The sequence below is a fragment of the Jaculus jaculus genome, chromosome 11 (assembly GCF_020740685.1).
Source record: "Jaculus jaculus isolate mJacJac1 chromosome 11, mJacJac1.mat.Y.cur, whole genome shotgun sequence".
In the NCBI taxonomy this organism is placed as follows: domain Eukaryota; kingdom Metazoa; phylum Chordata; class Mammalia; order Rodentia; family Dipodidae; genus Jaculus; species Jaculus jaculus.
The window spans coordinates 25,792,721-25,814,470 of record NC_059112.1 but is presented as its reverse complement, the minus strand read 5'-3'; the positions used below and the strand labels follow the sequence as shown (position 1 = coordinate 25,814,470).

Sequence of the window (21,750 nt, the reverse complement as noted above, 5' to 3'; positions counted from 1 at the left end):
CTATATCACAGGATCATTCGAGTCAGAAATGTGTTCTATGACATAAAATATGCTAGAAGTAATACTTTTATTTAAAAGCCATCAAGCCTAACACAGTTACATGCTTACTTTCCTCTTTTCACATCTTTTAAAATTTTTTTATATATTTATTTAATTATTTGAGAGACAGACCGAAGGGGCGCGCCAGGGCTTCCAGCCACTGCAAATGAACTCAAGACGCACGCGCCGCCTTGTCTTACAAGGGTCCTGGGGAATCGAACCGAGAACCTTTGGCTTTGCAGGCAAATGCCTTAACTGCTAAGCCATTTCTACACCCCATCTTTTTACATTTTTTTCAAGATTAATTTTTATTTATTAGAGATGGAGAGGAAGAGAGAGAGAGAGAGAGAGAGAGAGAGAGAGAGAGTGTGTGTGTGTGTGTGTGAATAGGTGTGCCAGGGCTTCTAGCTACCGCAAACAAACTCCAGACACATTTACCATTGTGTACATCCAGCTTACATGAGGCCTGAAGAATCAAAACTGGGTCCTTAGGCTTTGCAGGTAAGCTCCTTTGCTAAGCCATCTCTCCAGCCTATCTTTTCACATTTTTACAAGAATATATAGCATGTTTTGTCACTTATGATGAGGCCTTCAAAGAAGAGAGAAAGCTGTTACTATTTAAGGCCATGCTTTATTTTCCTTTTCCCTTATATAAAGTACCATTAATGTTGCCTTGTTTATATTAATTCTGAAGATAATTTATTTCCTGCTATTATGAATGAAAGTTCCTGTTTTCACTCTACAAAGATAAAACTCAATGCTAATGCTTTATAAGAAAGAACTTCCTCTTGGGCTGGAGAGATTGCTTAGTGGTTAAGGCGCTTGCTTGTGAAGCTTAAGGATCTAGGTTTGACTCCCCAGAACCCATGTAAGCCAGAAGCATAAGGTGATACATGGGCACAAGGTGGCACATGCATCTGGAGTTTGATTGCAGTGGCTACAAGTCCTGGCACACCAACTCTCCCTCTGTCTCTCTCATAAAAAAAAATAAACAAATAAAGAGACCCTTCTCTCTAGAAATAGGATACTGTGTGAATTCATGGGAGTGAAACTGCATGGATTGATGTCAGTTCACTAACAATAAAATATTTCTCTTAATCAGATTTAAAAAGACCTTTTAATGGTTTTACTGCTTCCTAGCAGATTTTTTTCTAACTTAAAAAAAAACTTATATTGAAAAGAACCTGTACAATTAAGGAAACTGGAAATTTATTTTCATTCTGAAGTTTTAGGTATTTATGATAACTATTTGCATGACTCTCATAGACCTTTAAAATTCCTGTTGTGAGGAACTTAGGAATCAGAACATAGCTATAAGTCATTAGAGATTTTAGTCCAACACCTAAGTAGCAGGAAAAAAATAAAATCAGAGATTCAAATCCTAAAGTAATTGCATAAATTCTTGTCCTTGACTGTAGTTTTGCTTGAGGTTTGATCCCAAGTCCGTTTCTGTGCCTTTTCCACTAAACCATTCTGCCTGTTGAACGTCCTATGTGTAAAGTTGCTGGATGTGGGAAGGTTAAGGAAGCAACAGAAAGCACATTGCATGTGATTATGATATAGTTTACAGATTATAAACTTGACATAAAAGTGACAGGAGCATCCCAAAACCCCAAATGGTAGGGAAGCAGGAAGAACTTCCTAAGTGCCACCTGACCTGTGCCTCTGCTAACCACCTAAAGGAGAGGCTCACCGTCCCGAAGAGAGAATCACGAGTGGGTGGGTGGGTATATTGTTGGTATAATTTGAAATTTGCTTGACAAGAGGGCAGAAATAAAGGGGACAACATCAAGAGATGAGAGTGGAGGGGAAATTAAGCAGCTCCTGAAGAACCCCAGTCATGCCAAGGAATTTTGGCTTTATCCCAAAAGCAGCTAGGAAGAACTAAAAGATTTGACAATAGGAATGGCATAGCTGTACTTCTGTCTGGGGAAGACAACTATAACTGCAGTGCAGAGAACAGACCGGAAGGTCAAAGCCAGAGACCCGTTAGGAAGGCAGTTGGAGTTCAGCCAAGTGAAGTAGGCAATCTCAGACAGCGCTAGGAAAAAATTACCGTGGCACAACTTAATGACTGGCTAAATTGTGACAGGTACAAATTACAAGAGGGACCCAGAATTATTCTAATTTGTGCAGTAAGGTTATGAGACAAGGAATATAGATGAGGAGCTCATTTGTGGAATGGAGAAAGAAGTTGTGAAATCATCTTCCCCAAAACTTCTTTGCACCATCAATCCTCAGAATTTACTAAAAACAAATTTGAAAATAAGAGTTTTTAGACTGGAAGCCAAGGGCGAGAGAATGATGCTGGCCGAGAACACAAGAGTATTAGGGATGGAGCCCAGAAAACATGAATACTTCGTGGTTACTCTCAAGCCTAGCTGAATGACTAGAGTGTTTTGAAAAAACTGATTCCAAGTTTAAAAAGGAGGAAGTGTTAACATCAAATGCTACAGAGAGGCAAATAAACTAAGGAAGGAAAATTCAGTAGAGCAACCTAATGGCTCTCTAAAGTATGGGATCAGCAACAACTGGGAATTAGGCCTTACCCCACAACTGCTGAATGTGAAACTCTGAGGTGGGCCCTAGCAACTTGTGATTTAATTAATGAACTCACTGACCTTGACTCACCCTGAAATTCCAAGAGTAGCAGTGATGCTGGTGAGCTACTTTGGCTGAATTGGTGAGTTCCAGGTTCAACGAGAAATCCTTTCTCAAAAAATAAGGTAAGAGCAGTGAAGAAGACCACCTGAGGTTGTAACCATGAGAATCTGTGTTCCGTCCCCAGTGCCCACATTAAATGCTAAGCACAGTGATAATATGCCTGTAATCCCAGTGCTAAGAAGGCAGAGACAGGCAGATGTCTGGAGCACACTGGCCAGCCACTCTATTCTAATTAGTGAGCTCCAAGACAGTGAGAGACTCTGCCTCAAAGTGGATGACATTCCTGAAGCTAACACCAAAGGCCTCCACACACACATAAGCACATACATGTGCCGGAACATACACAATACACAGACACAAATAGAAATGGAATAATCAAAAAAGACAGCTGTTTATGGTCATTTTGTTTTACTTTTCCTTTGAGTCCTATTAAAAATTTATTCAAAAGCCGGGCGTGGTGGCGCACACCTTTAATCCCAGCACTTGGGAGGCAGAGGTAGGAGGATCGCCGTGAGTTCGATGCCACCCTGAGACACCATAGTGAATTCCAGGTCAGCCTGGGCTAGAGTGAGACCCTACTTCGTAAAACCAAAAAAAAAAAAAAAAAAAAAAATTATTCAAGTTCAAGAAATAGGAAGTGCTAAAATTATCAGACTATAGAGAAGAGAAACTTTTAGATCTATCAATTTTTTAATATTTTATTTATTTTAGAGAGAGAGAGAGAACCAGTGCACCAGGGCCTCTAGCCACTGCAAAGGAATTTCACATGCATGCACCACTTTTCACATCTGGCTTTACATGGTTACTGGGGAATCAAACCTGGGTCCTTTGGATTTGCCAGCAAGCGCCTTAACTGCTATGCCATCTTTCCATCCCCTTGATCTATCAAGTTTTAAGCAGTGTATAAATAACCAGATATATACACATTATTCAAAAGATCTCGACACATTAATTGTTAATGTTTATTAGCAACTTTGTGATAGCTTAAATTGCAACTATCTTGGTTTCTGCCATTCTGTCGTGACTAAAAGTCAGAAGTATAACTGAGTCAGTATTTATCTTTAGCATCACTGTAGTTAATACATTTTGGATTACAAAGCATTTTTTAAAAGTCTATACAGTTCATAACCCATTCACATTCCACATGTATTGGGGGGGGGGCAATTTTAATGAAATGCTCATGTCAATTAAGTATAAAACTGAGGACAAAAATTTTATAAAATAAAAAGATTCCTCTGTTCAAACTACTTTTATTTTAATGGTTTTCCACTCTTTTATTTCAAATTCATCAAAAATGCAAAAGTATATTTGAATCTATATTTCATAGGTCTCTGTCAGTGCATACTGAATAATTTTCTGAATGATACCTATTATACTTTAGTTGATTAATGTTATTCCTAAATTAATAGTTTTGCAGTTATTCTATTATTCTCATCTCTTTACTTAAATATCCACTTTAATAAATTATAGAGGCTATTAGTATGCCAAGAAATATATATTTTATTTCAAGTTACAGTTACTATAAAGTCTCCAGAGACTTTACTTTCTACATTTATTTCGCATTTATTTTATTTAGAAAGGACTAAAGTAATTATAATAGAAGCAATATAAGCATTAATATTAATCTAAATGAGCCAGTTCAGTGTATATTCACTAATGGCTTCTGTGGCATGTCTATATTTTTATGCATGGAGAAAACTGGAAACATTAGAATTTATACTCTGACAAAAGTCATATCTTAATTAGAATTTTTTTTCCTTGCTTTGGCTCACTATGCTTACTTCCCAAATGGCACAAGCTTTTTTATGGTAACTTGTTTGAAGCTTTGTACTCTGCAATTACCAAAATCTGAACATAAGAGCAAGAGAATGGGTGCACCAGGGCCTCTAGCCACTGCAAGCGAACTCCAGACACATGTGCCACCACGTGCATCTGGCTTATGTGGGTACACTGGGGAGTCAAAACTGGATCCTCAGGATTTGCAGAGAAGCGCCTTAACCACTAAGTAATCTCTCCAGCCCCCCACAAACTTTCTTAGCTGTCTTATTTATAGTTGCCCTAGACCAGAAACAGCCTAAGTGTCCATCAGTTAGAGAATGAATTCAGTTTAAGCTATATAATTAAATAGTATGCAGTAATAAAATTAATGAAAATATAATAAGAATCCATGTTATAACATGGGTAAACCTAAAAGAATGCAGAATCAGATAAGACCTAAGGACCACATACTGTATGGTTTTATTTGTATGAACTCTCCAGCAAAGGGAAATGTATAGAAATACATTAATGTTTGGGACAGATGGTAGGGAGATGGAAAATGGGGGCTAACATAATTGGGCATATGAGATCTAATTGAGGTGATACAAATTTTCCAAAAATGTATTGTGGTAATGTTTGGTAAATAAGCTAAAACTCATTAAATTGTTTACTTGAAAGGTATCAATTGTAATATTTTAAATATGCTTTAGTAGAACTATAAAAATATATATTGTCAAATACAACCCATAAATGTATAAACAAAATAAAACACTATGACCAGGAAGGTCTTTTTTCAGGAAAAAGACAAAAGCAATTATCGTAAAACCTGTCACCACATCACCAACCGAAAAGGCCATAGGAGCTGGAGAGATGGCTTAGTGGGTAAGGCATTTGCCTGCAAAGCCAAAAGACCCAGGTTCGATTTCCCAGGACTCACATAAAGCCAGATGCACAAGGTGGCACATGTGTCTAGAGTTCGTTTGCAGTGGCTAACGGCCCTGGCATGCCCATTCTGTCTCTCTTACTCTACCTCTTTCTCTCTGTCTTAAATAAATAAATATTGTTTTATAAAAAGACATATGATCATATCAATAAATTTATAAAACATACTATTCATAGCAACCATTCCTAACTGCAAACTTTAAAGTGAAATAGGGAGAGGAGACAACCAAAATATAGTAAATATGGGCTGCCCAGTGCTACACCAACTATTATCTGAAATGCTGAAGCATTTCTACCATATCTGCTCTATCCAGAAAGAGGGGCTTCTACAGCACCACTTAACATTGCTTTGAAGATCATGGCAGAGTGGTTAGAACATGAACTAAAATTATTGGCATCCACGCAGGAGAAGGTGTCAAGTGATTCTGTTTGGTGATGAGTGGGTATGTGGCAGCTAGAGCCTGACCACAGTCTATAGCAAAGTGATAGATTATAATACAAGTATAATAATCAATAGATTTTCTCTCCTCTAGCAAAACATATAAAAATGAAAAGTAGCAATCAAAATAATAAAATGTGTAAGTATATATTTAATAAAAGAAAAGCATAAGACAATGGAGAAAGCCCATCAAATGGAAAAGTCTTGAACAGAAAGACCTAACATCATAAAACATATGTTCTCTCAAAATTAATTTTTAGCCATGCGTCATAACGTACACCTTAAATCCCCAGCACTTAGGAGGCTAAGGTAGGAGGATCACCATGAGTTCAAAGACACTCTGAGACTAAGAATGAGTTCCAGGTCAGCCAGGGCTACAGTGAGACCCTGCCTAAAAAAAATAATTTAAAATATTTTTATTTATTTATTTGACAGCAAGAAGGACAGAGAGAGAGAAAGAGAATGGGCATGCCAGGGCATATAGCCACTGCAAACAAACTACAGGCATATGCGCTACTTTGTGCATCTGGCTAATGTGGGTCCTGGGGAATCAAACCTAGGTCTGTTGGCTTTGCAGGCAAATACCTTAACTGCTAAGCCATCCCCCCAGTACAAAAAAAGGTAATTTAAAAAACATAGTACAATTCATATTAGAATACCAAGAGAATCAAGATAATGAAAAGAAACTAGATTAATTTGTCTTCAGTTGATATGGAAAAATAAAAGCTCAAAAATAGCCAACAAGGAAGAAGGAGGAGGATCGCTGTGAGTTCAAGGCCATCCTGAGACTACATAGTGAATTCCAGGTCAGCCTGGGCTAGAGTGAGACCTTGCCTTGAAAAACAAACAAAAATTTATGAAACTTCACATTGAGGGGAAACTTATCATAACAGATACTAGAATATACTATAAAGTCACTAATTAGCTATGTGTGATGGCTCATGCCTATAATCCCAGCACTTGGGAGACTAAGGTAGTAGGATCAGAAATTCAAAGCCAGCATAGGCTGCATGAGATCCTGTCAAGAAAGAAAGAGAGAGAAAGAAAATAGATTTATTAAAAATAGACAAGTAGGGCTGGAGAGATGGCTTAGCGGTTAAACGCTTGCCTGTGAAGCCTAAGGACCCCGGTTCGAGGCTCGGTTCCCCAGGTCCCACGTTAGCCAGATGCACAAGGGGGTGCACGTGTCTGGAGTTCGTTTGCAGAGGCTGGAAGCCCTGGCGCGCCCGTTCTCTCTCTCCCTCTATCTGTCCTTCTCTCTGTGTCTGTCACTCTCAAATAAATAAATAAAAAATTTAAAAAAAAATAGACAAGTAGAGATGGCTTAGTGGTTAGAGTGCTTTCCTGTGAAGCCTAATGACCCATGTTCTACTCTGTAGATCCCATATAAGCCAGACATACAAGGTGATGCAAGAGCACAAGGTGGTATACCCATCTGGAGTTCAACTGCAGTGGCTGGAGGCCCTGGCATACCAATCCTCTCTCTCTCTCTAAAAAATAAAATAGACAAGTAAATCCATAGAACAAAGTAATGATTCAAAATTTCTATCTTATATGTGTTCAGATCTGTTTATCAGAATGTAATATCATTTGGTCAAGGTTCAGTTCATTTGAAGTGAGGGAAATGATACAAAATTGGATATTTATCTGGAGAAAAATAAAATGTTCCTCCACTCATACTCTATTTAAAAATTGAATTCATAAATATTAATTTAAAATGGATCAGTGACTTAAATGAAAGAAATAAAGTAGTAAAATCCTGGCAGATAGTCATAAAGACTGTATCTACAAGCTGATACAAAAGGACATTTTTCTGGAGATTCAGAGACCATGAATAGAAAGACATTCTTCTTTGTTTTAATCTACTTATTTACTTGGAGAAATAGAGAAAATGAGATGAGTATGGGTGTGCCAGGGCCTCTTGCCACTCCTAACAAACTCCAAATGCATGTGCCACTCTACATCTGACTTTATGTGGGTACTGGGGAGTTAAACCTGGTCTGGCAGGTTTTGCAAGCAAGTGCCTTTAACTGCTGAGTCATTTCCCCAGCCCCAATTAAGAAACATCCACGAACTAAAAATGAAGCTTATACATTAAAGTATTGTGAAACAACTTCATAGAGAAGTAATAAACCTAGAAAAACATGATTGAAAAATACAGGGTTTGCGTATGTGTATTCTATATAAGGAACTTTTGACATTTTCCAAAATTAAGCAACTTAATAGAAAAAAGAAAACAAAGGAAGAAAAATATTATGAATGCCCAAAATATAAAAAGAGCTGGGGAGGGCTGGAGAGATGGCTTAGCGGTTAAGCGCTTGCCTGTGAAGCCTAAGGACCCCAGTTCGAGGCTTGATTCTCCAGGACCCACGTTAGCCAGATGCACAAGGGGGCACACGGGTCTGGAGTTCGTTTGCAGAGGCTGGAAGCCCTGGCACACCCATTCTCACTCACTCTCTATCTGCCTCTTTCTCTCTCTGTCACTGTCAAATAAATAAATAAAAATGAGCAACAACAACAACAAAAAAAAAAAAAGAGCTGGAGATGTGGTTCAGTAGGTAGAGTGCCTGCCTAGGGCTTGATCCCTAGCACTCCGAGGTAGAAACAAGAAGAACAGGAGTTCAAAGTTATCCTCAATTGCGGGGCAAACTTGAGGCCTACTTGAGCTACATAAGACACTGTCTCAAAACATAAGATGCAGAGCAGGAGAGATGGCTTAACAGTTAAAGTTCTTGCCTGCAAAGCCTAAGGTCCTAGGTTCAATTGTGCATCTGGTTTCACATGGGCACTGAAGAATCAAATTTGGATCCTTAGGCTTTTCAGGCAAATGCCTTAACCACTAAGCCATCTCTTCAGCCCTGATTCTCTTTTTCTGTGACCCACTGAGCTAGCTTTAAGGTTATTTAAAAGAGCCATGGTCACCTTATTTGATGAAATTTATTAAAGGTAAATTTTTAAAATATTTTTATTTGCAAGCAAAGAGAGAATGGGTGTGCCAGGGCCTGCAGCTGCTGCATTTGAACTCCAGATGCATGGCCACTGCACCTGGCTTTTCTTGGGTACTGGGAAACTAAACTTGAGTCATTAGGCTTTATAGGCAAGTGCCTTACACTAAGCTATCTCTCCAGCTCTATTAAAGGTACTCCCTAGTAATCTAAGTACACCTCTGCCACCTTTCAACATTACTGCAATGGAAAATGTAATCATGCAGAGGGACAATAAATAGCTGGCCCAATACTGGTGGAAGCTAATACTGGTTGTGATTTCTGTGCAGATCAAGCTGATTGGCAAAAGGCTAATCTTTGCACAGGCTAAGCCTGGGGACGTAGAAGACTATGTCCCTTGGGTGGAGCTTCTTGGAGACAGGAAACTCACAGCTTCTCCAAAAATTTCTGGATAAATGTAAACAAACAACTCATGATGTGATCTGATGCACACTTGTGAGCTGTCTTATGCTCAGAGTTCCCATGGCTTTGACTGCCTGAAACTGAATAAGAGCTGCGAGTATGGTCAGTTTGGGAAGCCCTGAAGTGCATCTCCCGGACCCTCCATTAAATCATTAAAAAGTCCTAGTGTTCCTGCTCCTCATAGTGATACTGTTAAGGTCTCAGAGAATACCATCTAGGATCCTTTGTTTTCCATGAGATTAAATGTAAATCTGTAGCTATCATGCTTTAGTTTAAAATTTATTCAGACTTCAATTTTTTTTGTTCATTTTTATTTTATTTATTTGAGAGCAACAGATAGAGAGAAAGAGGCAGAGAGAGAGAGAGAATGGGCGCGCCAGAGCCTCCAGCCACTGCAAATGAACTCCAGATGCGATGCGTGCGCCCCCTTGTGCATCTGGCTAACATGGGTCCTGGGGAATCAAGCCTTGAACTGGGGTCCTTAGGCTCCACAGGCAACCGCTTAACCACTAAGCCATCTCTCCAGCCCCCAGACTTGAATTTTTAATTGTGTAATTTCCATTTGCAAATTGTATCACTTATTTTCTTTCTTTTTTTTTTAAATTTTTTTGTTCATTTTTATTTATTGAGAGTGACAGAGAGAGAGAGAGAGAGAGTTAGATAGGTAGAGAGAGAATGGGCACGCCAGGGCTTCCAGCCACTGCAAACAAACTCCAGATGTGTGTGCCTCCTTGTGCATCTGGCTAACATGGGTCCTGGGGAATCGAGTCTCGAACCGGGGTCCTTAGGCTTCACAGGCAAGCGCTTAACCGCTAATCCGTCACTCCAGCCCTTATTTTCTTTCTTAACCTACTGTTAGTCACTCAGTATACATAATACTTACTATTCTTTTAGTTCTTGGCAGACATGGAAAATAATACACTTTTCCGGGATGACATAGAATGTCAGAAACTTATTATGGAAGCAATGAAGTATCATTTATTACCAGAGAGACGACCTATGTTACAGAGTCCTCGGACAAAACCTAGGAAATCAACTGTTGGTACCTTATTTGCTGTCGGAGGAATGGATTCAACCAAAGGTATTGGATGATCTTTTATTTGGAGGAACTTGGTGGGGGGAGCATTTTAACAAATAATATTTATGAGCAAAGAGCACTTTAGAGAAATGTGGTTGGTTGCAGGGCAAGGGCAGGAAAAGTACAAGGTGAGCCTAGAATACAACTCTAATTCCAGAAAGTAAGACAATGCTCAAAGGATGGTGGAGAGGAGCCAGAAGATGCAGGAAGTCTCTTGTTAGGGGATTCCATTGGCTTAAGTCTGGGGGAATTTGGACGTCAATGTATGCAGTGATAGTAGATGAATATAACGTTAACCCAGTAAGTGTTTATGAGTTCATACTGACACAGAAAAAGGAAAGGGAAGCCCTTCCCTTCATCATAGTACCAACTAACGTAAAAGGAGAGGTGAGATGAGATGAGAAAAATATCACCATTTGACAACTATCAAAATACAAGCCGAGTATCCCTAATCTGAAATCCAAGTGCTCCAAAGTCAGAAACTTGGACAATATAAGACACTCGAAAAGTTTCTAGGGTTGAAGCTCGGTTAGTAGAGTCCTGGCCAGGAAGCCCTGGGTTTCATCCCCAGTGCCACATGAACCAGGCACAGTGGCACACACCTATAATCTCAACACTCAGGAAGTAGAGGAAAAGTATCAGGAGATCAATAGCTACATAACAAGTTCAAGACTAGCCTGGGCTATATGAGACTCTGTCTCAACAACAACAACCAAAAAGAAAGTTTCAGATTTTGGAGTACTTCCAAATTTGGATTTTTGGACTAGAGATATTAAGTCAGGGAGGTCTATGAAAATATTCAAAACTCTAAAAACATCACCTGAAACACTTCTGGTCCTATACATAGAATAAGAGAAGAGGGCTGGAGGGATGGCTTAGCGGTTAAGGTGTTTGCCTGCAAAGCCAAAGAACCCAGGTTCGATTCCCCAGGGCCCACGTTGGCCCGATACACAAGGGGGCGCATGTGGCTGGAGTTCATTTGCAGTGGCTGGTGGCCCTGGCATACCCATTTATTCTGTTTCTCTCCCCCCTCTTTTTTTGTCAAATAAATAAATAAAAATAAAATATTTTTTTAAAAGAATAAGAGAAGACGTGTTTTAAATGCTTGGTTCCCAGCTGGTGGCAATATGGGAGGTGGAGCCTTGTTGGATGAGGTGTGTTTGTTGTTGGGGGTAGCCTTAGGTGTGTTATAGCCAGCTTCCCTTTGCCAGAGTTTATGTTCACTCTCTTGCTGTGTTTTTCACCTGCTGTCAGACGACTGTGACGTCTAGACTCTGCTCTGGCATTTCCCCCTAACATTACGAAGCTTCCCCTCAAGACTGTAAATCAAAATAAACCCTTTCCACCACCCCCCCCAAAAAATAAGAATAAGAGAAGAGATGGTCAACCTGTAATGCCTAATTCAGTCAAGAGTAAGAAAGGGTGAGACTTTGAGAACAGGATATTTAGGCTCAAAGTATCGTCTAGCTTGCTGGTTACAGAATGTAAAATAGTATTTTTACTGTGGTGAAAACTGACACGCAGTCTCTTAACCAAATGCTGAAAGCGGGTGTTGCCAGTGATGAGAGCAAACAGCAGCGCGTGACTCCAAAAAGATGCTCTCTGCAGAGCTCGGCAGCAGTCCGTGATTGCCTGCCACAAACCTAACCTGAGTCCCGAGGGGCAATAAAGCTAAGCGCCAGGCAGCCCATGAAATCACTTGTCTGTCTGGAGCATTCAAAATGTCAATATCACCCAGGCTTAGTGCCTATAATCCCAGCACTTAGGAGGCAGAAGTAGGATTGCTATGAGTTCAAAACCAGCCTGGGCTAAAGAGTGAGTTCAGGGTTGCGGACTACTAGCGCTAGGAGTATGGATAGAGATCAACGTATACAGAAAGTTTCTAGCATAATCACTGGCAGCCAGAGGGCAATGTGGATGGCCCATGTAGATTTTACCACAAGTAATAACTGTTGCAAGAAAGGCATAAAGTATTCCTTGATGTCTTGACCAAGAGTTTCTGAATGTTGAAGTCTTGTGTATGCTTTTAGGTATGTGTTTTTTTTTCTTCCTGAACCATTAATGAGTAAGTCACAGAAATGATGACTCTGCATCCCTGAATACTTTAGTGTATCTTCCTCAGAACAATAAATTGTCTTATAAAACCACAATAAAACCATTGAAATTCAGAAATTAACACTTTGCAATGCTAGTATTTACTCTATAAACTTTATTAACATTTTCCCATTTGTATCAGTTATGACCTCTATAGTAATAAAACATCCAAGATGGTATGTTTTAATAATTGGTATTTCTCTTTATCTTACCAAAATTTGGAACAAAGTCTGAGTCTCCCATTTTTCTTAATTTTATACCATTGACTTTATTACTGAGGTAGGGTCTCACTCTAGCCCAGGCTGACCTAGAATTCACTATGGAGTCTCAGGGTAGCCTCGAACTCACGGCAATCCTCCTACCTCTGCCTCCCGAGTGTTGGGATTAAAGGTGTGCGCCACGACGCCTGGCCCCATTGGCCTTCTTGTTCAGCTAACATGCCAAATGTCTTACTGCATACCAGAAATTCCTAGCAGAAACTAGTCACTCAGACTTCTTTTCTCCACTTTCTGATAGCTGCCTCTTGCCAACCACTTCTTTATTCATAGCATCTGATGCATGTGTTCATGGTCTACTTCTTCCCACCCCATAAGCTCCAGAAAAGCAGGGAGTTTGTTTTGTTCACTAGTATATTTCCCTTGCCACTTCTCAGATCACTTGATAACTAAAGCCCTTGATACATTAATCACATGTAAAGATTTCTCTCCAGTGTGGTAGCTTTTAGGGAACATAAAATTATGAGCTGTGTTTGAAAGTGTTGTGTTGTGGGTCTGGAGAGATGGCTTAGTGGTTAAGGCACTTGCCTGCAAAGCCAAATGACCCAAGTTTGACTCCCCAGGATCCACGTAAGCCAAATGCACAGGGGGCACATGCATCTGGAGTTTATCTGCAGTGACTGGAGGCCCTGGTGTGCCCATTCTCTCTTTCTACCTGCCTATTTCTGTATCTCTCTCTCTCAAATAAAAAAAATAAAAATAAAATATTTGAAAGTGTTGTGTTGTTACTTAATCATAGGAGCAAAGACTATAAGATCTTTACCTGGGACTGGACTGTGTGGCTCAGCAGTAGAGTGCTTGACCTCCATGTGCAAAGTTCTGGGTTCAGTACCCAACAACATGTCACACACACACACACAGCTTTAAAGATACATAGTTGTGATTTTACCATTTTATATATGAAATTAGCAAAAGTTCTAGTTCCTAGTTCATAACAATATACCACCACTTAGTAAACTAGATCTAAAAGGAACAATTTAAGATGCAAAATTGAAAAGGAAAAGCTAGGAAATAACCTTTTTTCCTTACTCCTTGTAATAGATGATGGCTCCCCCGCTCTTCCCATGAAAGCCAACCACCCCTTTCCTACTTCCTCCAGAAACTCTCATATTAATTACAATTTCCTTTAGCTCCTGAATTTTCAATAGTCTTCCTCCCAACTAGAATCCTTTACATTAGCATTTATAAACCCATCCAACCTTTTCCAACTAAAAGCAAGACAAAACCCCAACTCACCTAGAAATTTCTGTCTGTTCCTGCTCCGTCTTATGGCCACACTTCTCAGAAGTCTCATTTCCTCACCTTGCCGTCACCTCTGAGCCACTCAAATAAGCACTCTCCCTGAAGCCCTCCGTGAGCCCTGCAGCTGAATCCCGTAGTGCTTCCGTCCTTGCCTTGTCTGGGGTTCTAACAGTGTTTAATACCGTCAGCCGACCCACCTGCTGTAAATGTGCCTTTGGCTTCTGTGGTACTAAGCTCCTGCGTCTCCCCCACTTCCAAGTATTGCTTCTCAACCTCTCCACAACGATGCCTGGGAGAGTGGTGGGAGAAGAGGTCCTGGAAGTAGGCCAGGCCCAGCCTATGCACAGTCTTCATGGGATATAAGAGTGTAGCTGTCCCTGCTAATTCAAATCATACTTCTGTATGTATAATTCCATCAGATTGTCTTTTATTCACATAACTTCTGTGTGTTACTATTAAGGAGCAACCAGCATTGAAAAGTACGATCTTCGTACAAATATGTGGACGCCTGTAGCCAACATGAATGGGAGGAGACTGCAGTTCGGTGTTGCAGTGTTAGATGATAAACTGTACGTGGTTGGAGGGAGAGACGGACTGAAGACCTTGAACACCGTGGAGTGCTACAACCCCAAAACAAAAACCTGGAGTGTGATGCCTCCTATGTCCACGCATAGACATGGCCTTGGTAAGTGTAACTGCAGAGTCACTCATACTGTAGGCTTCCACAGCATTTCGCTGTTCCTACCAGGCAGAACCAAGCACTCGTTCCCGTGCTCCTATTACCTGAGAAGCAGCAGAGCAGAGATCACAAGCACTTACCTAAACGTGGCTCAGTCAGTACAGGGAAAGCATGACTGTGTAAGGTATTCAGCATGGTGGCCTGGAAAGCCGTCTTTCTAGGTATGTGCTTCATGTTGGCAATTAATGTTATCTGACCTAAGTAAAATCCTAAAAGCTACATAATATTCTGGGTTTTTTAATTTTTTATTTTTTTGTTACTTTTATTTATTTGAGAGCGACAGACAGAGAGAGAAAGAGGCAGATAGATAGAGAGAATGGGCACACCAGGGCCTCCAGCCACTGCTCACGAACTCCAGACGCATGCGCCCCCTTGTGCATCTGGCTAACATGGGTCCTGGGGAATCGAGCCTCGAACCAGGGTCCTTAGGCTTCACAGGCAAGTGCTTAACCACTGAGGCATCTCTGTAGCCCAATATTCTGGCTTTTAAGCAGTAATGATTAGAAACCTCCCTCCCCACCTCTGTAAATTTTAAGTGACACAGAGAACATAAAAAATACAGACTTTCAGTTTCTTTTTTATTCTTTCTTGAGACAGTGTTTCACTCTAGCTCAGGCTGGCCTTGAACTCATGGTGATGGCCTGCCTCAGCCTCCTGAGTGGTAGGATTATAGCACAAACCACCACACCCAGCTAGAGGTTCATTTTGGTATTGTTCAATACCTCGCCGAGCAGCACTAGTTCACCTGCCCTTTGGTCTGTAGGTGTACAAATGAGGAAGGCACTTTATCCTGGAGGAAGTGAACATGCACGAATTTAAGTGTGTGGATTTACAGAGCTCCCTCAGTGAACTAGGAGAGAAAGTTGTTGCATGAGAGCAGTGTGGAAATAAAGTCGGCTCGGGCTTGTGTATCTCCCAGCTCTTGCTGCGTGATAGGACACTCCGAAACTGGGAAGCTTACAGCGGCAGCATCACGATCCATCGTCCATGGGCTTGCGGGTCAGCTGGTCAGTTTGTCTGTCTTGGCTGCCTTCCACAAACTGTTGCTTTGGGTAGTATCTGCTGGGTTATCATGAATCTGTGCAGTACGTGGCTGGATGATCTAGATGGCATCGCCCACACATCTAGATGTAGGCGGGGCTTCAGAGGCAGTGAGGCCACATGGCTGGCTGGTTGAGTCTCCTTGACGCAGTGGAAGCCTAGGGTTTCAAAAGCAGTGGGTGAAGGCACGCCCCATTGCAAGGCCTCTCCAGCCTCTGCTTGCATCTTGCTTGCTAATGTCTCCCTGGCCAAAACGAGCCAGCTGGGCAAGCCCAGATTCCAAAGGGAAGAAATGGATGCCTGGCCTTCAGGGAGGAGCTGCAGCCACACTGTGAAAAGACATAAACTCAGTTTTGCGATGAAGAATCTGCTAGATCATCATAAAATACGGGAGAGGGGCAGTAACAGCATAGCTGAGTTTAGGCCACGTTGTGCGCGAGTGAGGAAGCTGAGAAAAAGCTAGTGGCCAGAAGTGAAAACTGCCTAGGAACAAAGCTCAGTGTATTGGCAGGTAGAGGACAAGGCCAACGGGATGGGGATTAGATGTAACCTACGAGATGAGACCCCATCCCACTCCCAGTCTTTCTGCTTTTCAGTGCTGGGGCTCAGGCTCAGAGATAGTGTGTATGCTAAGCCCTCCTCCCCTGACACAGGCCTGCAGCCTGCAAAGTATATATTATAGATGAAAAAAGCCTATCCATTTGAGTTCACCATAAAACTTAGGGTCATTATAGCTCAGCTGCATACTCCCCCTCCCCTACCATGGGAAAAGGAACTTTATTTTAACTTAGGATAGATCCTCATAGAATGTGATTGCTGTGGTCTCTATTTTGAGCAATTAGACTGTATGCGGCACGCTATCATTAGGCTCTAAGTGCCCAGCGACAGACATCATCAAACTGCTGCATGGTCAGAGGTCAATAATTCAAACTCCTCTTAAAGCCAAAATTTAAAATTTTTGTTTCTTTCACTCAGTAAACACTTCAATAATTTACAATAATTTTATAAATTTAAACTTATAAACTCAAGCACTTTTAAATGTCTTCATATGTGGGAATTATATGAAGATTTCATCGAAAAAGGGATTCCATTGCTGAATTATATTTTCAAAGCCATTGCTGTAAGAGGTTAGGCTACATGGACCCTTCTAGCATTTTGATTAATTACATGGTTTATATATGCATGTACATATAATTGGTTATATCTTCTATAAAATTAGCAACCTGTACATAAATGTGATGTGTGTATATGTGTGTGTCTTCAGTAGCCAATACTGCTGGGGCACAATATACAGGACACAAGTGAAATAATGTGTGGTTTGGGTCATATATAACTGATGAATAATGTTATCTTACCCTCCCTTGATTGCACACATTAGAAGAGTCATTTATGTGCTTGCTGGCCCTTGAGTGATGCGTATCTCAGCTGACAATGATTATGTCATACCTCTCAAAAACCTCTAGTTGGCCAGGTATGCACACCTATATTCCAGCACATGGGAGGCAGAGGCAGGAAGATTATGAGTTCAAGGCCTATCTGGGCTGCATAGATAGTTCAAGGCTGGCCTAGGCTACATAGCAAGCCCTTACAAGTGATAAGCTCAGACTCCGTATTTCTCAGTCTTCCTCGTCTCCTCCCCCTCCCTCTCAGTCACACTGCTCAGCCAAGTAGAGCGTCTTCCTGTACCTCAGACACATTATGGACAGCTCAGGACTTCACGTGCTGCTCTGTGCCTCACCGTCTCTTCCCCAAACATTATCATACCTCATCTCCTAACGACGTCACACTTCTGCTCACATGTCACCTTATCGTCTCTCTTCTGACTCTTGCTGCTCTTTTACTTAGCTCCACTATTTAACTGAGCACTTTTCAATACCTGGCATGTGTTTGGTATCTGTTTCCTGACTAAAGCAGGATTGATCCGTGAGGGTACAGTCCTTATCTTTATGTTCTGTTGAGTGCCTGGTACTTAGTAGGAACTTAATATATGTTTGTTGAATAAATTAACAAATGAGTCTGGCTTAGTTCTCCAATGATAACTCATGCCTGATAAGTTGTGGTATCAAATTTAACTCTGGTAAAATTTATGAATTTGAAGTATTAGAAGGGAAAATAAAACTGTTCTTTAAAATGTCTTAAGTCCAAGTTTTGGAAAAATGATTTAAATTGTGGTAATATATGCATGTGGTATAGTTTTAAAATAGCTCTCCTGTGTGTTAATACCACAAAATACTGCCTCTGAAACATTTTGCAATAGAACTATAGTACTATTTCAGCTCTACCCACTAAGAAGAGCAATGAGGATTCAAATAGCTACAGCATAAGTCTTGGATTAGTTAAGTCGCATGCTTGAGATTTATTGTGCCTATATTTTAATTAAAATATGATTTTTGAGCAAACCTTAAGTCCTGTCTCTTTCCTATCCTTGTAGGCGTGGCTGTATTAGAAGGCCCCATGTACGCAGTAGGAGGCCATGATGGCTGGAGCTATCTGAATACAGTGGAGAGATGGGACCCTCAGGCTCGCCAGTGGAATTTTGTTGCCCCTATGTCCACCCCCAGGAGCACAGTAGGTGTGGCAGTACTGAGTGGAAAGTAAGGAGCTATTTGAAGTCCCATTTCAATCCCAGTAAATGAAATTCATTATTACAAAAAAATCCTTTGATTTGAAGAAGAATTTAAAATATGACTATTTTATATAAGGTAGATATAAATAACTATTTTATAATAGTTCTAAATATAAACTCAATGTTGTTTCTAGTTGTTATTATGAGTTAAGAAAGTTTATGTAGCTATCTGATACTGTACAGTAAGATTCTACTGCTTTAAATACCTTTAAAATGGACTTTAAAAATCTATTTATTTATTTGTTTTTAATATTTTCTTTCTTTATTTGACAGAGAAAAAGGGAGGGAGGGAGAGAGAGAATGGGCACACCAGGGCTTCCAGCCATTGAAAACAGACTTCAGATGTGTGCACTACCTTATGCATCTGGCTAATGTGGGTCCTGGGGAATCAAATCTAGGTCCTTTGGCTTTGCAGGCAAATGCCTTAACCACTAAGCAATCCCTCCAGGCCTTTTTATTTATTTTTAAAAGTAATATAATCTCTTTCAATGTTTCCCTTTTTTATTCTTTTTAAAAATATTTTATTATTTATTTATTTTAGAGAGAGGTACAGAAATAGGCAGAGAGAGAGAAAGAGAGAGAGAATGGGCACGCCAGGGCTTCCAGCCACTGCAAACAAACTCCAGATGCTTGCACTCCTTTATGCATCTGGCTAATGTGGATCCTGGGGAATCAAATTTGGGTCCTTTGGCCTTGCAGGCAAGTGCCTTAACTGCTAAGCCATCCCTCTATCCCTCCCTTTTTATTCTTTTCTTCCCATGTTTGTGTGTACTCAGAGATGCATGTGTGCATGTGGAAACCAGAAGTTAATGTCGGGTGTCTGTGTTGATCACTCTTCTCTTTATTTACTGAGCAGAGCATCTTGCTTGAACCCAGAGCTTCTGATTTGGCTACTTTAGATAGACACCTTGCCCTGGGGATCCTGCTTCCAGCTTCCTAGCACTGGGATTACAGGTGGGCTCGCCTGCCCAGTATTTATGTGGTACTGAGGATCTCAACTCCCGTGTTCACGTTTGGTGGCAAGCACTTTACTTGGCCATCCCAGCCCTCTTTCCATTTTTCCTCCTGGTGCATCTTTACTTTTGCTTCTCTTCTCTCTTATCTTGGTAAACTGGTGGTTCCAGAATGGAAAGGCACTTGTTTGCCTCTTATCTACTCTAAATGAACAGATTTAAGTAGGGCCTCCTCTTAGTTACTCAAAAACTAAATATGAATCCTTTACAACACTTCTTTCCCACCATACAAAGAAGCCCATTATGGTTGGTAATGAAAATGATTTGATTCATTCTTTTTGTAATACCATTTCCAGAAAGAGGAAGAAATTGGGACTGGAGAGATGACCTAGCCAGTTAAGGCCTTTGCCTGCAGTGCCTAATGACCCAGGTTCAATTCCCCAGGACCCACATGAAGCCAGTGGCACAAAGTGTCACATGCATCTAGAATTTGTTTGTAGTGGCTAGAGGCACTGATGCACCCATGTTCCTTTGTCCCTTTCTCTCTTTCTCCTTGCAAATAAATAAAATATTCCTTTTTTTGAGAGAGGAAAAAAAAAAGAAGCAAGTAGAGAGAATGAGCACACCAGGGCCTCTAGCCACTACAAACAAAACTCCAGATGCATGCACCACCATATGCATCTGGCTTGCATGGGTATTAAAGAATCAGACCTGGGTCTTTAGGCTTCATAGACAAGTGCCTTGACTGTTAAGCCATCTCTCCAGCCCTAAAATATTTTTTTAAAAAGAGGAAAGGGAGCTGAAGAGATGGCTTAGCAGTTAAGGCGCTTGCCGGCAAAGCCTAAGGACCCATGTTCTACTCTCCAGATCGCACGTTAGTCAGACACAGAGGTACGGCAAGAGCAAGGTGGCACATGCCTACTAGGAGGTGCAAGCATCTGGTGTTGGATTGCAGTGGCTGAGGCCCTGGTGTGCTGATTCTGTCTCTCTTCTTCTGTCTGTCTGTCTGTCTGTCTGTCTGTCTCCTCTCTCTTTCTCTAAAAATAAAATAGCAGCTAGGTGTGGTGGTGCAAGCCTTTAATCCCAGCACTTGGAAGGCAGAGGTAGGAGGATTGCTGAGAGTTTGAGGCCACCCTGAGATTACATAGTGAATTCCAGGTCAGCCTGAGCTAGAGTGAGACCCTACCTCAAAAACAAAAGTATGTAAAAAAGAGGAAGGAATCAATCTAGAGACAAAGGAATCAAAATAGAGACAAAATTATTTATAGAACTGTGTTATAAGAAAATACAGAAAACATTAGCAAAGTTTTTTTCATTTTATTATATATATTATAACAGATTATAGTCTTTTTAAAATAGTTATTTATTTAAGAGAGAGAATGGGCATGCCAGGGCCTCTAGTCACTGCAAAAGAACTCCAGACACATGTGCCATCTTGTGCATCTGGCTTACATGGGTTCTGGGGAATGAAACCTGAGTCCTTAGGCTTCACAGATAAATGCCTTAACCGCTAAGCCATCTCTGCAGCCCCAGGTTATGCTCTTTTATCTCCTTGCCCCTGCTCCATTGCCCTGGGTGCCCTCCTCAGTGGGTATAGTATTCACTGCTGGGGTCATGGAGGCCTCAGTTCCTGTTGGGCTGTGGGGGGCAGTGCCTCAGGGTATTCCTGCCTATTCTGTGGCTCTTAGAGTCTTTCCACTCCCTCTTCAGCAATGTTCTCTGTGCTATGGCAGGCCTACTGGCAGTCTGATTCAGTGTTGAGTTTTTAGATTTCTGTTTTGATAGGTCGTGGTTGATCACCATGTCTGTCATCACCCTGGAGCTGGATGTCAGGCTAGCAGTAAGGGCAGTGTTCATGTCACCACTTCTCTACAATTTCTCCTGGGCACAGGCCAGCATTGTAGAGGTGGCACATCTCGTGGTGGGCAGTCAGCTGTCTTCTGCCTTATCAACGGATCTTGGTTCGTCTTCATTTTTTCTGGCATCTATAAAATAAAGGAGGGCTGGAGGGATGGCTTAGCAGTTAACGTGTTTGCCTGCAAAGTCAAAGGCTCCAGGTTTGATTCCCCAGGACCCACATTAGCCAGATGCACAGGGGGCGCATGCATCTGGAGTTCATTTGCAGTGGCTGGAGGCCCTGGCGCACCCATTCTCTCTCTGTACCTCTCTCTCCCTCTTTCTCTGTCAAACAAATAATAAAATATTTAAAAATAAATAAAATAAAGTAAAGGAAATTCTCCAACCAAGAGTGAGAGCAGCTTAGGTTAATTAAAGGGGGTATGCAAGGTTACTTGAGAACCTACTCTTGTTCTGCAGAGAGCAGTGTTTTTGGTTTTGGTTTTGGTTTTGGTTTTCCTGGAGTCTGAGTTTCATGACAGTGGGATTCTGACTTGGCTTCTGGTACCAGATATGACTGCTCCCCCACAGAGCAGGCCTCATGTCCAGTCAGAGAA

General features: G+C 41.1%; 1 protein-coding gene across 7 annotated transcripts in view; it reads left to right on the top strand.

The window, feature by feature from the left end:
* Klhl5 (kelch like family member 5) overlaps positions 1-21,750 on the top strand; it is an 82,791-nt gene that overhangs the window by 46,557 nt on the left and 14,484 nt on the right. For all 7 annotated transcript variants that reach the window (XM_045161667.1, XM_045161663.1, XM_004658658.3 and 4 more), the window contains 3 exons: positions 10,144-10,330; positions 14,399-14,623; positions 18,150-18,312. In XM_045161667.1, the coding sequence (XP_045017602.1) occupies positions 10,144-10,330; positions 14,399-14,623; positions 18,150-18,312 (575 nt within the window). The remainder of the gene's footprint in view (positions 1-10,143; positions 10,331-14,398; positions 14,624-18,149; positions 18,313-21,750) is intronic.